We start from the raw sequence: 16843 nt of genomic DNA, 5'->3' as shown, positions 1-16843 counted from the left end.
AATTGAATTTGTTTGTAAATTAAATTCTCAATAATAAATTAATTTTAGTCATCTGGTAAATATCATTTAAATAATTAGCAACCCCATAGATAGGAATTACTTGTGCATGAAAATTGTGTGTAAACAACAATCCTTTTGTGAATTACTTGCGTGTGTAGGATTAGAATTGCATTTTTTAGGATAAAGTTTAGTAAAGGAATAATAAATAAGACTTCTAGAAACATTAGTAGAGGACTGGCACTCGAATCAACGAGGTTAGACCAGGCGTAAGGGGTGCCTAACACCTTCCCCTTACGTACCCACTATCCCGAACCTAGACATTGGGCTATGGTAATGACGGTTGTGGAAACTCTGCAAGGAGTAAGTTGCCATCCATGACCCTCGGAAGAAACACTGAATATGTCCCGGTTATTATACGGGTAGCGACTCCTGTCTATCTATGCCTTCGTGGCATAAATCCTTAGTACCGTGGTAGTGTTATGGGAAGACGGTACTTACCAGTGGTTTGATTCTATTAGGATTGTATAAAGTGCATGTCTAGGAAATGTTGTCTAAGAAGGTGGTACTTAAGTGAGACCATTGTAACTCCACCATCTTTCCTGGGCATTACCTGGTGCATTTTATATAATTCCAATGGATGATATTTCGCCTCACGCCCCCCTCCCTACATTGAGTTATACTTCTGTTGTTTATCTTCTATCACTAAACTGATGCTCTTTCTTTCTTTCATTCTTTTTTCCCTCCTCTAACTAATTGTGGCGTGTTATAATTTTTTCAGATGGTACATATAAGATGAAGAAATATGGTTATGATAAACTAGCAAATGCAACTGGTTTTTTCAACGGCAACCGCCTCCTTGGCGAAGGTGGTTTTGGTCAAGTCTTTAAGGGAAAATTAGATGGTGAAGTTGTTGCTATCAAGAAACTTAAAATAATAAAGCTGGAAAATAAATGGGAGGAGGGTGAGTTCCTTAGCAGTGTAAGACACCCAAATATTGTTAAGATGATTGGGCACTGCAGTGAGGGAAAAAATAGATTGCTTGTTTTAGAGTTTGTTCCTAATAAGACCTTGACATATCATTTACATGGTGAGTGCTTTTTAATGCACAGAAATATTTGTGCATATGATTATATGATATATTAGGATCTTATTACCAATTAGGTTTTATTGCCTGGTCAAATGGCTTATATATGACTTCTTAGGTACACAAACCTTTTACACCATGTCCCTAACCTTAACACAAATTACTCTTACTTGCATTCGATTTATACTTTTAACAGGTCATGGAAAAAAAAAGAAAATTTTGAACTGGTCAAAGAAAATGAAAATTGCCTTACAGTCGGCAAAAGGGTTGCTATATTTGCATGAATCCTGTGAGTAATCTTTCTGCATTCTAGACTATAATTAACTATTAAGTCTTGGTGTATATTGAATTAATTGTTTTTTTTAATTTTATTTATCTATTTTTTTGTTAAAGTTTCAATTGCATCTATATTTTTTAGGCCAACCTCAAATTATACATCGAGATATCAAAGCAGATAATATTCTTCTTGATTATAATTTTGAACCAAAGGTAAGATTTTTTCAAAATAAATACAATTTTAACATTTAAACCTTCAGTTAAATTCCAAACAATTTCTTGAAATATACTGAAAAAATTCTGTGATTTCATTTATACCATATTTGGATATAAGTTAATTTTATTATAGTTTGCTGTTTTTTATATTCAATTATTGCAAAAAAAAATTCTACTAATTTGCATAAATCATTGATTCAGGTGGCAGATTTTTCGCTCGCTAATTTTTTGCCAAATACCGATGGTGTTACTCACATCACTACCATAATTAAGGGAACTAGCGTGTAAGATTTTTTTTCTCTTACTAATTAAATGACTTTGTATAATTATACTCTGAATAGTTAAAAAAAATAAAATAAAATAATAACAGATAAAACACAAAAAATCCAGCAAAAAGATTTGCATCTTTCAGAGGAAAAAAAAAATCTTAACTTAGTCTTTTATTATAGTTATGCAGATTCAGAATACAATAATATTAAAAAAATTTTAGAAAAGCCAGATATCTACTCTTTTGGAGTTATACTTTCAAAACTGAGCACGGGAAGAAAAATTTTGATTCAAGACATTTCTATTGTTGAATGGGTAAGAGTCTAATATATATATATATATATATATATATATATATATATATATAAAGACACTAACCCATATATGTCTTACCCACACAACCACACGCGCGCATATATTAGTTTCGGCTTCAATTTTTAATTATTTACTTTTGTTTTCTAACTCATTTTCATTCTATAATTTCACTTTCCAAATTTCTTTTAGACTTAGACTTTATTTAAATAAAAATGTTCAAATATTTAACTATTTATAAAAATTAATGAAAATACTCTATTTCAACAAAAATAGATAATTAATTAATCAAAATTAAAATGTATAAAAAAAAATAAATTAATTAGGCATATATATAAGTAAATATTGTACTACGTTTGAGATTGTGGTAAAAAGGTTAAAAAGTTACTTTTTGAAAATTATTATTTTACATGCCAGATTTAGTGGTACCGAAATTTTTATGACTAAAAGATATTAAATTTAACTTTAAATTAGTTTTTAATATTTTTTAATTAATATATTTAAAAAAAATGTTTTTTTAATAGTCTTTATAACAACAATGTCAATCAACCTTTAATCTTTCAGTAATTTTATATATTTTTTATTTGTAGTTTTATATATTATAGATTATCGATGGAAATTTTTTAATTCCCTTAAATCAAATATTGCCTTTAAATTAAACTATTATATGCAGGAAAAGAAATAATTTGGATGATAGTTAAAAAAAATAATAATAATAAGTTTTATTTTGATAAAAAAAATATTAACAAATACTTTCTCTTTCAAACATTCAGGCTAAGGATTGGATTAGACAAGCTTTGAACAATAATGACTATACCAATCTCGTTGATTCCAAATTGAGAGACAAGTATGACAAAGAAGAAATGAGAAGAATGATTTATTGTGCTTATACTTCTGTGTATAAATCTTCACAATTTCTGTCAAAAATGAAACAGGTAAAAAGTTTTCATATGCGTTTTATCAAACGTCATTATTTTATCTTCCAGTTTTAATTTGGTTTGTTATATGATTTATAGTTGTAACATCGCACTGCTTGGGATACATGTCCCACATTGGTGGGATAGTAAGTAATATAAGTAAGTAATAAAAGGGTCTATATAGCCCTTGGTCCTAACTACTAAATGATTTGAGTCAATTATTTTGAGTTGAATAGTTTTTTATTTTTATTTTTATTTTTATTTTTATATATTTGAATTCAATAATTTTAATGTCTGAAAATTATTTGGGCTAGTTTGAGCTCTTATATCCCAATCAATGGGATGTTATAATAGTGCTTTTATTTTAAATAATAAAAAAAACCAAAAATTTTAATGATGAATTTAGTTATGGATCAAAATTTCATCGCCAATAATATTAATTAGTGATATATTAATGATAGATTCATCACTTAACTCGTCGTTAAGACTTAGTGACAAGGGTTTTAATGACAAATTAAAATCCATTGCTAAAGCTTAATTTTTTGAATTAATTATGAATGAGCGATGAATTATGATCATCGCTGAAAACCTTATCACTAATCTATATTGTTAGCGACGAATATGTTAATTCATCACTGAAAATTTACTTTTTTGTAATGATAATAATAATCATAACAATAATGAGTTCTTACATTAATTTTTACTTAGCACTCTCAACTTTAAGAATTATTCCTTTTTTATTCTTTAATTATAATTTGTGTTAATGAAATCACTTGATTTTAATTTAGTTAAAAAAAATCCCTCTGACAAAATTTTTGCAAATTCAAATTTAAATATGTAATCACTGGTTAAAAATGCTTTAGTGACCTTAAAATCTATCATTACTTAACCCAAAAATTTTAAATATAAAATCTTACTTTTTTAAATTAAATTAAAATTGGTAATTTTATTATAACAAATTGATAATTAAGGGATGAAATTGAAATAATCCTAAAATTTGAAGGATGACAGGTAAAAATCATCCTTTTTTCTATTTTCACAATTCTTTTGTATGTTTTATATATCTATATAGATTTTATTTGCATTAATGTGAGACTATTAAAATTATAACATGGTTAATTTTATAATCATAAAAATTTTATTAATATTAAAATGACTTTAGTTTGATAAGAAATTGGTCATTCACTTTCTTGCTAAAATCTCATACATTAGTTAAATTACTTATTATGCTCAATTTTTTTTATTATAATAAAATATAAATAACATCTTAAATTTATGTTATGAATATTTTGTTTACTTGAATTTTCTTTCTTATTTAATAAATGTATAACCTTTATAAAATTGCCATGTCATTCAGATAGTTGAAGTTCTTGAAGGAAGTATGCTTCCCGAGAAGTTAATGGATGGGAACGACGGCAGCGTAGCTTTACACGGTACCGGATATAAATTTCCATTTCTTACAACAACTATGACGTGCCCTTATTTATTTATTTATTATTTATTATTTTTTACAGATAAATTACGTATGATTACTGAATTTGTCCAGGTCACACCCCTTTGGGTATATAAAAACACTGAGAACCTACGAACTAAAAATAGATTTAATTATCAATCATCAATATACATAAAAGTATGAATAAAGATTAAATTTTAAAAAATATTCTTAATATATTTACTAAATTATTATTTAATTAATTATTTAAATAATTAATTAAATAATGCTTTCACGATAATTAAAGCAGAAAAAAAATCATAAACATATAATTCTATTTTTTTACTCATCATTTTCATTTAAGAAAATAATTTTAAGTTGTTTTTTTTCTTCTAATATAAAATTACCACTACTTAATTATTTGTTTGAATAGATAACCAAAAACATTTCACGTTAATTTAATCTCTTATTCTTATAATTTATTAAAACATTTATACACCCATATCAAATTAACTTCATTAAAATATTTAGTAATTATAAATAATTACAAGCTTCAATTTTTACTTTAAATGTCTTACGAGAAAGCATTATAAAAATATTTATTTATATGGTTGAATATTATGTATACATGTTTAATTCTTGGAGGAGGATTTTGAATTAATATTTATAACTAAATTTATATAGTTTTTATTATTACCTATTTAAAATAAAATAAGTTTTTGCTAAAGATTTTCCAAGAGTATTGGCAAATTAAAAAAAAAATTATGTGAATTTTTAATTTGAGTTAAATCTTTTTATTTATTAATTTAAAATTAATTTCAATTTCAATTTCAATTTCAGCAAAAAATCTGTTATACCTAAAATTATTGAATTTCTGTAATATATACAACTAAAATTATTTTAAAAAATCTTGTGAATTTGCATAAACACGGTAGAATCTTAATTTAGGCTTGGAATTCTGGTATTACCTAATCATGACATTCTACTTATTATTGAATTTTTCTAAAGCAATTAATTTAATAGAAAACGGTCAACATCCGTAATATTAAAATGTTTACAGTTTTCGGAACAAATGAAAGGATGCTTTGCGTTTCAATTTTATTAAAAAAATTTTAAATTATTGTTTATAAAAGATATTATTTTAATTTAAATTAACTCTAATATATAATAATTTAAACTCATATAAGATTGCTTATATTTGAATTTTTACATTAATTCTAATAAAGCTAAAACATAATCTTATTTACAATCTTATGTGACTTGTTATAATTTGGTCAGATGATATACCTCAAATACATAAGCTGAAGGAATATAATTTTCGACAACTCGCAATGGCAACTGATTTTTTCTCCAACAATCTCCTTCTTGGCGAGGGTGGTTTTAGTCAAGTCTTCAAGGGAACATTAGATGGTGAAGTCGTTGCTATCAAGATGCTTAAAAGAAAGCTGGAAAATAAATTGGAGGAGATTGAGTTCCTTGGCTTTGTGAGACACCGAAATATTGTTAAGATGATCGGGTACTGCAGTGAGGGAAAAAATAGATTCCTTGTTTTAGAGTATGTTCCCAACAAGACCTTGGCATATCATTTGCATGGTAAGCGCTTTTTCTGGACCTTGATATCATTTACATATCATTGAAATATTCATACATATAATTATGTAGGCAGCTGTAAATATTTATGATATTAAGATCTTACGAAATTGGTTTTTTTGGCTTGGCCAGATAGATGTCTTTATGATGACTCGTTAGTCTTACACATCTCCCACACACCATATCCCCAACCTTACATTGTTAGATAGGCACACAAAATCCGAACCAAGAAATTATAATATCAATTCAAAATTAATTAAGTAATATTAAATCATAATTAAAATTCAATTTAAAATATATAGTTTAATCTTCATTGAGTTTGGTTTATATTATTAATAATAGGAACAAACACGATTTTGGATTGGTCAAAGAGAATGAAAATCGCCATACACTCTGCAAAAGGGTTGCTGTATCTTCATGAAGACTGTAAGTAATTTCATTTTTAATTAACTAGCTATAATTAGCAATTGAGCTTTGGCATTTTTTATTTCTTTTTTTTTTTAATCTATATTCAGTTAAAATTTCTACTCTTTTAACATATATATTTTTCAGGTAAACCTAAAATCATACATCGAGATATCAAAACAGATAGTATCCTTCTTGATAATGACTTTGAACCAAAGGTAAGATATTTTCAAAATAAAAATACAATTTTAGCGTTTCAACTTTCAATTAAATGCCAGATAGTTTTTAGAAGATATTGAATAATTGTGATTTCGTTAATTTGATATTTGGATGTAAAGTTAATTTTATTGTGTTTGGTTTTTTTTTTTTTATATATTAAATTATATGCCAGAATATCTACTAATTTATATAAATCATTAATCAGGTCGCAGGTTTTTCGCTTGCAAATTTTTTGCCGGATATTGATGATGTTACCCACATCACCAGTCTATTGAGGGGAACTAATGTGTAAGATTTATGTTTCTTTTATTAATTAAATAACAGTTAGTCTACTTTGAATAGTTAAAAATACAAAATAATAACATAGAACATTAATTTTAAAAGTTTATATGGTGAAGATTTTCATTTTTTAAAAAATAAAAAAGTCTTAACTCAATTTTTCATTACAGTTATGCAGATCCAGAATATGATAATATTCAAAAAATATCAGAGAAATCAGATATTTATTCCTTTGGAGTTGTACTCTTAGAATTAATTACTGGTAGAAGACCCATCGATGAACAAGGCAATAACATTATTCATTGGGTATGTTAATTTTCTATTTTCTTATTTATCTGTTATTATTTTATATTTATTATATTTATCTATATATTTATATTATCATATATTATTTTTATATTATTATATATTAGTATATATATTATTTATTGTATAATACAACTAGAGAATAAATACAAAATATACAAAATTTTCATCAGCAATTCTTCCATTATATATATAACTAATTAAATATTTGTGCCAATGCACGAATTTAATAGAAATTAATTTTTTTATATATCTAATTTAAATTTTAGAGATAACTACCAAAAGATCCTATACTTTTTAATTTTTTTGCAATTTTACCTCATATTATAAAAATTACCAATTAAATCCTGGACTTTTTAACTCTTATCAAATTTACCCTACCGTTAACAAAATTGTTATCTAGCGGAGATGCCATGTCAGGTACCATGGAAACGCCACATTAGACAATAATAGGGTACAATTGATAAGAGTTAAAAAGTATAGGGTTTAATTGGCAATTTTTTTAGTATGGACATAATTGTAAAAAAATTTATGGCAAATTTTCCAATCCTTTTTAATTTATACAAAATTTTAAATTATTATTAGAATTAAGAGTTAATTAACAATTCGATTTAAATTAACTTGATTGACCTAAAAATGTTTCAACATGAAAATATGATAAAGTAGTGATGAAAGAAATGAAAATACAAAAGGAGATAACTCAAATGACATTAAAGAAAGTAATATAAAAGAATTTATAAGCTTTGAATATTTATATGAAATTGGTTTCGAACATAATTAAATGGCAAAAAAGACCCATATAGCCAATTTTAACTAGTTTTAGAGATTTAATTATTATTATTGTTGCATTTATTTTAATTTATTATATATAACTTTTATAGAAAATATTTAAGAAAAATTTATTTATTGTTCTTTAAATTATATTAGGGGATGACCATGTATAAAGTACTTGTGAAAATTATTCCTTTTAAATCCAATTAGTATTTTAATTAACAATCTACATAAAATATATTTATAATTAATAATTTATATTTTAAAATTTAATAATTTTAGATGAAATTGTCTGTACTTTCATTTTTTTTTAATTATACCCTACACTAATTAAATTACCAATTAAACCTTATACTTTTCTACTTTAATTAATTATGTCTATGGTTGGTGTGACGTGAAACCTGATGTGGCAATTGATGTGACGTCTCTGCTAGTGAGATAACGGTTTTTTTACGGTAAAGTAGAATTAGTAATGGTTATAAAGTTTAGGGTTTAATTGATAATTTTTATAGTATAGGGTAAAATTATAAAAATTTGAAAATTACAGTTGTTATCCATAAATTTTAATAATTTCTAATATTTTTTATATAATTTGATTATTAAAATTTGTAATATACACTCACTTTAGTATTTTTGTTTTTAATCTTTACATAAATTGCAATTTTGAATACCATATGACAACTTTTTTTTAGAATGTCACTTATTGGAAGAGTTTTGCTTACTTTATATAGATAGATTTATTTAGTACAAGAACTCTTCTTTAAAGAAAGCTATAAAAAAAAAAAATCTTTGGTTACGCAAATTCAATCATAAAAAAATAATGCAACCATATTTTCATCTCTGAAGCCACCATTGTACATAATTGTGTATAGGAGTAGATATTCATATTTTGGTGATTTTATGTATCCCTATTCATACTTCTATATTATAGGTTATCCATGAAAAATTTTAAATTCCTTAAATCATATTTTGCCTTTACATTGAACAATTATATGTATGAAAATAAATAATTGTAATGATCGTAAAAAAAATTAAAGTTTTATTTTGATAAAAAAATTAACCATTGTTTTCAAATTCAAACTAACGTGTCAATTTAATTGAAAGAAATAAAATTAATTTTATGATTTGTTCAGATAACTCTTAAAAATTAAAAAGACTGAAATCCAATTAAAATTTGGTAACATAATAGGATAACAAGTGATTTGGTCAATCTATTAAAAATTATGTAATATTAATTACAGTTCAGGGACAAATTAGACAAGTTTAAATATTGAAAGAAAATATTTCTAATATATAAGTTAATATACTAAAATTATTTTATTAAAAATTATATTTATTAATTAACTATACTAATGTTAATTTATTTATTTAATATTAATATATTATTATTCATAAAAATTATTAATTACATAATATAAATTTAATATATAAAAATTATTCATTTATTAAATAGTATTGGCAATATATAATGTATCGATTTAATATGATTAAATCTTAAAGTTTCAATTTTACATCTTCATTGATTCTCACATTGGGTTGACTTTAAAAACCTTGATATTAACAAATACTTTCCCCTACCAACATACAGGCAAAGGATCGAATTGGACAAGCTTTGAACAATAATGACTATGTCGGTCTTGTTAATTCCAAATTGGGAGAGTTGTACGACAAAAAAGAAATAAGAAAAATGATTTGTTGTGCTGCCGTTTCGATTTATAAACCTGCACTTTTTCGATCAAGAATGAAAGAGGTAAAATTATATACATGCATTAGATAAATTATCATAAATTCTTGATTAATTGTGTTTATAATAGGTTTTTCATAAATCCTAAATTTCAACTCTATTATTAATTATATAAATTAAATTTCAAGTAAATTTAAACAACAATTTTAATTGATTGTGCCTGCTTACCTAATTTACGGCTAATTCCTTAATAAAATTATATAAAAGGAAATTTTTGGATAATTTATTGTTTATATAGAGTTGGCTTCGTTCCATTTATTTATTTTAATTAATTATAAGATCCACATAATATTATTAAAATATTTTTTAATAAAATTATGAAATTCATTTACATGAATCTCAAAATTTAATAATAATAATAATAATAATAATAATAATAATAATAATAATAATATTTTTATTATGGTATGCTATAACACTTTCAATTTTTATCAGTGGACACAATTATGAACAACCTTTAGAATTGATATAAAATTACTGATCAAATTTCTTTTTTTTTTTTAAAAAAAGGAATATGTTTACAAAAAGCCAAACATGTAATAATGTATTTGTAAATTAATTATCATCACTGTCCGTACTAATTAATTAATATTAAGCATTATTTCTACCATTGCTATTTGATGCAGATTGTTGAAGTCTTAGAAGGGTCTATGCCATTGAAAAGTATAGGGCTAAACTCGACTTCCATAAGCCATCTTTCATCATTTACTATGGCTTCTAGTTCTTGGACCCTTTCCCAACGGAAGACATGGGATGTATTTATTAGTTCTAGAGGGAATGACGATGTCAGTAAAGGTTTTCTCAGCCATCTCCTTAATGCTTTGCAGCAAAAATATATCAATACCTTCGTGGATAACACACTTCGTGAAGGAAAAGAGATTTCACCAGCTCTCTTGAAAATAATCGAAGAATCAAGTGTGGCAGTAGTCATTTTATCTGAAAATTATCAGATGACTCGTGTTGAATGCTCGAATATCTTCTTTTAAATTTATTTGATAATTAGTTAATTCCTTTTCTTAAAAGAAAATTGACAAGGTGCTTAGAATATATTTAATTAATTGGATATACATCTGTCATGAATTTTGTTATTGTATATGTATGTTTTTAGTAAATCTTCTATATGGATCTAATTAATGAAACTTTTTGTTTTCTCAGTATATGGATGCAATTTATTCTTGTTATATATATGTATACATGTTTTAGTGTCGATAAGAATAAGATTTGGCTTTGATATTAATTCACTTAATTCTGGCTTACTAGCATTTGTTGTTCACATATGATCAGGCCTGACTCCATGTTAATTGAGGAAATTGTCAATGACATTTGCAAGAAATTAAGTCATGTGCTTCCAAGTGACTCTCATAACGACAATTTAGAAATCTACCCAACAGAAGAAAGCACGAGTTCGGCAGATGAAGATGATTAAGTCTCCTCAGGTGCGACTAATATATACAACTCTCTGTTCCCTTTTCATATATCGACATCGTCATCAATGCTTATCGCTGCACTTGCCTCCTTTTGTTCAATTGGTTTTTACAGTTTTTTTATTTATAGATATGATTTGTGATTTTGTAAATTTGAGTTGTACATAGAACTCCTCTCTTTCCTTCTGATTTGATGAATTTTGAGTATACTTCTCTGTACACAAGTACTGTGTAGCTTGATTATGGTTATTGACTGATTTTCTGGCTTTATTTTCTATTTCATTATGATATTCGGCCGTGATTTGAGATTGTTTTGGTTGTGGCGTCAGCTTGCTTTGGTGAGAGAAAGCCGGGTCCATGCCACCCCAGTTACATGTACCTTAATTAAGAAATTAAAAATGATAATGAAACAGCCTTTTTGTTAATACCCATCCATTCTATTTATACTAACCAATTCTAGAGAAGAAGGTTTTTACAAACAAAATTTTCTGGACTATGAATGGCAACTCCCCTTCAATTACAAGAGTTGAAGAACCTGAGAAGATCATGCATTCCCAATTGTGGTTTTGCGCATCACATAAAGCGTATATCAACTGTTTCTAGCAAATCCTCATTCTCATCCTTGTATGAGCAGAAGGCAGTTGCTTGCTTTGTTGTGGAACAGCTGGTTATTCTCTAGTGCCACTCTTTCTTGCTGTCTTCTTTTTAGCTTTCCTCAAGGCTTTCCTCCTATCCTCTCTGCAGCAGTTTTAAGTAATTAATTTCTAATTCAAATAAGAAATACAGTTCACCTTGCGCAGATAAGAGGGAATTCATCAACATTATTTTGCTTCACTTTTTAAAAATGAAATGAACATCTCATTCTATTCCTTCTGAATGAACTGGAAAGGTCCAAAACATCTTTTGAACTTCAAGTTGGGTCTCCACCACCTCCAAATTAATTGGCAAATAATGTTGAAGTGAGCTATCTTAATGTTTTAATGAGGTGATGAACATCCGTCTCTCAAAATGGAGTTTGGCGTCTCCATAGAAAGAGTTGTGTGGACAATGTGAGACGCGAGAAGCTCACAGTGCACCCTCCTAAAATATAGGTTAAATTTTGAGGCACGCAACTGATATGGTTGCTTGAAAGGCAATGCGTATTGGTATCAATTAATTGTTGCGCACTGTGAAAACATGTAAACCGTAAGGAAATAAAGTAAATATATAAAACACTAATATTTACGTGGTTATTTCACTATTAACAATAATGAATCATCGTTACAAGCTCAAAACCATACTACCCATAAACCCAATTACATTTAAAAAAACTCATACGAACCCATATTATATAACTGCTCATAATAAATATATTATTTAGTCTCTCTTAGTCTTCTCTAACATTAATATTACTAAATTTAAAAAAAATTGAAAATATAATATTAAATGCTTAACAAAATTTGCAAGATGTAGCTATATTAAAAGTAATATCGTCCCCTTTAATATGGCGACACACATGAAAAACAAAAGGAATTGCTATACTGCGTTGCTGTGGGTATTGAAACCTGAATTTGGCACAGGTACAACAAATGACAGAATCACTGCTAAATAAGTAAACAGATATTGCACATAGTACTTCATATCGAGCCAAAAGATAGAATTTATTTTATGCACTTCAATGGAGACATCAGGTAATTAAATGGTATATAGTCTCAAAATCCCCATTAAACATCAAAAACAACTACAGAGCAAAGAAAACTACAATGAGACTAAATAGCATCAAACAGTGTTCTCATAAAAATTTGTCCCAACACATACTTGTTGACTGAATCTGTAATAGGATATCCGAATTCTGCCCACAATAGCCCTCTAGCCTTAAGCAGATGTTGCTGCTCCCTTCTTCCTCGGTGCTGCTTGAGTGCCTGAACAAGATGCCCAAAATTGAATCAAAACCAAATAGCACTACAAGACTATAGACGGAATATAGCATAAGATTGATATTTTCTTTTTTGGGGTGTGGAGGCAAAAATTCAACTAAAATGAGAGAGAGACGTCATTTACCTTCTCTGAAGCCACTCTTGAACCTGCGCCGGTACATGGCGCAGGTACCTCATTCTTCCGGTTCTGGTTGTCTTTCTTCTAATGGCCTTCACACTCCAATTATCTGAAAACCACATCGAAAAAATACATAATGTTGTCTACGAGCAAAATGAAATACACACTCAGTATATTGCATACTTAATTGCACAAGCCAATCAAGACAAGGGCCACAAGAAGTGTGCAATAGTTGAAAATCAAACCGATTTGAGAGAAGGAATCGAATCAAACCAAACCAAAAGCAGTTTGGTTAAAACCGTCCATTTTGTAATTTATCCCAAACCCTTCCATTCTCTAACAGTATCATTTCCATGCCTGAACACCGTCTTCCCCCAAGACTTATAGAGCAAGCCCCAATCCTTAGCTAAAAACTTCCCCAAATCATTAACGACAACAAATCCGCAGCATAAAACTTCCCCAAATCACCAATGACAACAAATATGCAAATCCATTTTCTCCCAAAAAAAAAGAAAAATTCAAAACATTTCATTGAATCGCATTTCAGAAAATCAAAATAAACAAATATGCAAATCACACAAGCAACGCAGGCAAGACAAACCCAGAGCAGAGGCAATTCTTCCTTGCACATAAAGGTGCAGCGCAGAGGCGAGGTGAACCGACTATTGAGTGGAATTAGAGGCAATGCTCCATTTGTAACAAGCAATGAGTTGATTCTGTCACAAATATGATGACCCATTGTCAAAGGCTGAGAGGAGAGGAATTGAAGGAGAGGATAAGAGACAAGAACAGAATCAAAAGGAATTAAAGACCAAACCCATTTGCCACAAGTTAATTAACAAAAGTAATATGAATTTTAATTAAAAAATAATATTTTTTGTATTTATATTTTCACACAATTGGTTTAAATTACTTTTATATTAAAACTAAAATTAATTATAATTAACTTAAATTAGTAAATATAAAAAGTAATATTTCTATATTTGCATATAATTAATTAAAATTATAAAACTAAAGTCAAATTAATATTAATTAAATAAATGTATAAATATAAAAAATGTTATTTTTATATTTTCAAATAATAAAGAAAAATTAAAAATAAGTGGGAAAAATTATGCCTATATGAGCCTAAATGGAAAATTTTGTACTAATTTAGTGCGGAAGTAGAAAATGAATTGAATTAAACATATAAATATGGGGTAAATTAAGGATTATTTCTTTAATTTTTTGATATGATACAATTTATTAATTATAATATATTTTTTTTTAAAAAAAAAAAGTAAGAGTGAGCATTTTATGAGCTAAGATTGTTTTTTTTTTTTTTTTGGAAGGAAAGGAGGGTTGTATTACTTAAAAAAATGTATAAATTCAGGACTCAAGGCCCAAATAAAAGAAACAACTAATTACCCGTCGCTAACTCTCCTAACAAGGCCCAAGCCCCTTCCATAAACAACCCCAATAACCCCAAACCTAGTGTAATGCCCTGAAAATTTATAAAATTTAAATAAATTATAAAATGATTATTTTAATGGTATTTTATTTATTTAAATATATTTTGTAAAATTATTTTAATGGTTCAATTTTAAATTTAAATGATTAGTCTTAAAGTTTAATATTATATTAAATATTAAAGTATTAGTATTATCATGCTTTTATTTATACTTAGATTTTTATTATTGTTAATAAAAAAAATGCTATTTATAAATATTCATATATTTTGATATATATTATTTAATTGTATGAACATTTTAAATATAACTGCTAGTTTTGATTTAAGAGAATTTTATTCATATTTGCATGTTAATAATATTCTCATTAAAATTTTATTATTCCAAAGTATTTAATCAGAATGATAATTAATTGCAAAGCTATATTATTAATATTATTGAAAATTTGATATCAATTAGTTATGGGTTCTAAGAGTTTGAATGTGAGTGCATTATTGTTATTCTTTATATCTAAACCTTATTATAAATTTTAAATATTTTATTTAGTATTGAAATATTAAAATTTTAATGTATTAATTATTTTAGTTAAATGAAATAATTTAAATGTTTAGTAGTGGTATTTAAATTATTAATTAGTTATATTATAAGGAAATTTAATTAAATTTTATTAATTTGTTTTATTGGATTTGGTGATATGTAATAATAATAATAATAATAATAATAATAATAATAATAATAAAAGAAAGTTGATCATGCAGGACGCAATTTGCGTCAGAAAAAGAAAAAAAAAATGAAAGTTTAACTTTTACACTAATCACGCTTCCTCCCCTACAACACGCGCCACCCCTCCCCCGGCTCTCTCCTGGGCTTCTCTTCTTCGCTCTCCCATCTCTCCCTTTTCCTCATGTTTTTCCAGCTGGCAAAGGAGTGACTACCAACGGCCAACACTCCATCACCTCCAGCAAGCTCTAGCAATGGCCAAAAGCCATGAACGATGGCTGGCAATGGTGGTCTTCCGGTGATTTTGCAAAGAAAGAGAAAATACGTTTCAAACTTTGAATGCCCATATTTGGTGATTCCGACGTACAATTGGAGTGATTCCAATTGCTATGGACCCCTGGTGAAGAATGCTTTTAGATGAGACTCATCATGCCAGATTTGGTACCCGTCTTCGGCACCGGTAATGAGAGAGAAAATGAGTCTTTTCAAGCTTTTTAGCTAGATTTTCGGCAATCCGACCATTAGATTAGAAATCCGAGACCACCGTTGAACTCAGAGCGATGAAATCTTTAAAATGTGACGACTTCGTTTCGATCAGACATCGTTTGAAAAAAGAAATCATCGGACGGTCTAGATCGCTTAGTGAGATTTTTGATTTTTTTTATATCCAAAAATTAAATATAATTATATGATAATTATTAACAATTTTTTAGCATCGTTTAGATGCAATCGGATCGGCGATAGCTCACTTGCACTTGGGATCGAGTTTTTGGCTCGGTCTGGGTGTCCGATGGGTTGTCCAGAAAAGGGGTAATATTTATAGTCATTTCCAATATTTTCAAACATTTCGGACGCATTTCAGGTAACAGAATTCACAAAGGTAATCCTGAACTCAAGTTGGGTAGTTTGTGCTTTGATTAAGTTAGCTGGTTAAATCTGTAAAATATTTCTAAACTCTCTGAGTCGAATGCTCATTCTTGTACAAATATTTTTTCCAAGTTGCAGAAGGAGTGAATTTATTTCTTCGAGTCTAACCTGCATTTTCCTCTGCAGGTTGTGCTTCTTAGTCAATAATTTATTGTATTTATTTATTTATTTATTTATTTAATAGCTAGAGCTTCGCTGTGACATTGGTTTATGTATATATTGTATTAATTAATGAAAAATTTATAATATTAAATAGATTATATATGATGGGTATCAGAGTTGAGCTAGGCTCCCCCAATTTTAGTTTATTGATAGGAATCGGGTTAAGTTGGCCCAAAACAAATTTATGACATTTTATTTTATTTTTGTTAGCATGTTGGGCCTTAATTTTTGTTCTATAACCAACTCACACACAAAGCTCCATATCGCTATAACACAGCAATCATAATAATATCATCAAATACAAGTGTAA

The 16843-nt window shown here is 27.2% G+C and overlaps 2 protein-coding genes and 1 long non-coding RNA gene across 3 annotated transcripts; 2 read left to right on the top strand and 1 right to left on the bottom strand.

Annotated features, from left to right (window-relative positions):
• Window positions 1-792: 792 nt before the first annotated feature.
• LOC131183815 (proline-rich receptor-like protein kinase PERK7) lies at window positions 793-1864 on the top strand. Its single transcript, XM_058154465.1, has 3 exons — window positions 793-1087; window positions 1503-1573; window positions 1778-1864. The coding sequence occupies exons 1-3, from the start codon at window positions 793-795 to the stop codon at window positions 1862-1864; spliced, it is 453 nt and encodes a 150-aa protein (XP_058010448.1).
• Window positions 1528-10804, top strand: LOC110656667 (proline-rich receptor-like protein kinase PERK15). Its single transcript, XM_058154463.1, has 11 exons — window positions 1528-1573; window positions 1778-1860; window positions 2929-3090; window positions 4430-4505; window positions 5783-6097; window positions 6437-6520; window positions 6647-6717; window positions 6924-7006; window positions 7168-7303; window positions 9663-9824; window positions 10445-10804. The coding sequence occupies exons 3-11, from the start codon at window positions 3019-3021 to the stop codon at window positions 10802-10804; spliced, it is 1359 nt and encodes a 452-aa protein (XP_058010446.1). The 5' UTR covers window positions 1528-1573; window positions 1778-1860; window positions 2929-3018.
• A 2059-nt stretch (window positions 10805-12863) lies between these two features.
• Window positions 12864-14087, bottom strand: LOC110656706 (uncharacterized). Its single transcript, XR_009149941.1, has 3 exons — window positions 13878-14087; window positions 13283-13385; window positions 12864-13143 (listed from the first exon to the last, which is right to left on the bottom strand). It is a non-coding gene; the product is annotated as an uncharacterized LOC110656706 (long non-coding RNA).
• Window positions 14088-16843: the final 2756 nt, after the last annotated feature.

This window comes from Hevea brasiliensis, chromosome 1, assembly GCF_030052815.1.
Source record: "Hevea brasiliensis isolate MT/VB/25A 57/8 chromosome 1, ASM3005281v1, whole genome shotgun sequence".
Classification (NCBI taxonomy): Eukaryota; Viridiplantae; Streptophyta; class Magnoliopsida; order Malpighiales; family Euphorbiaceae; genus Hevea; species Hevea brasiliensis.
This window is presented reverse-complemented; position numbering and strand designations above follow the sequence as displayed.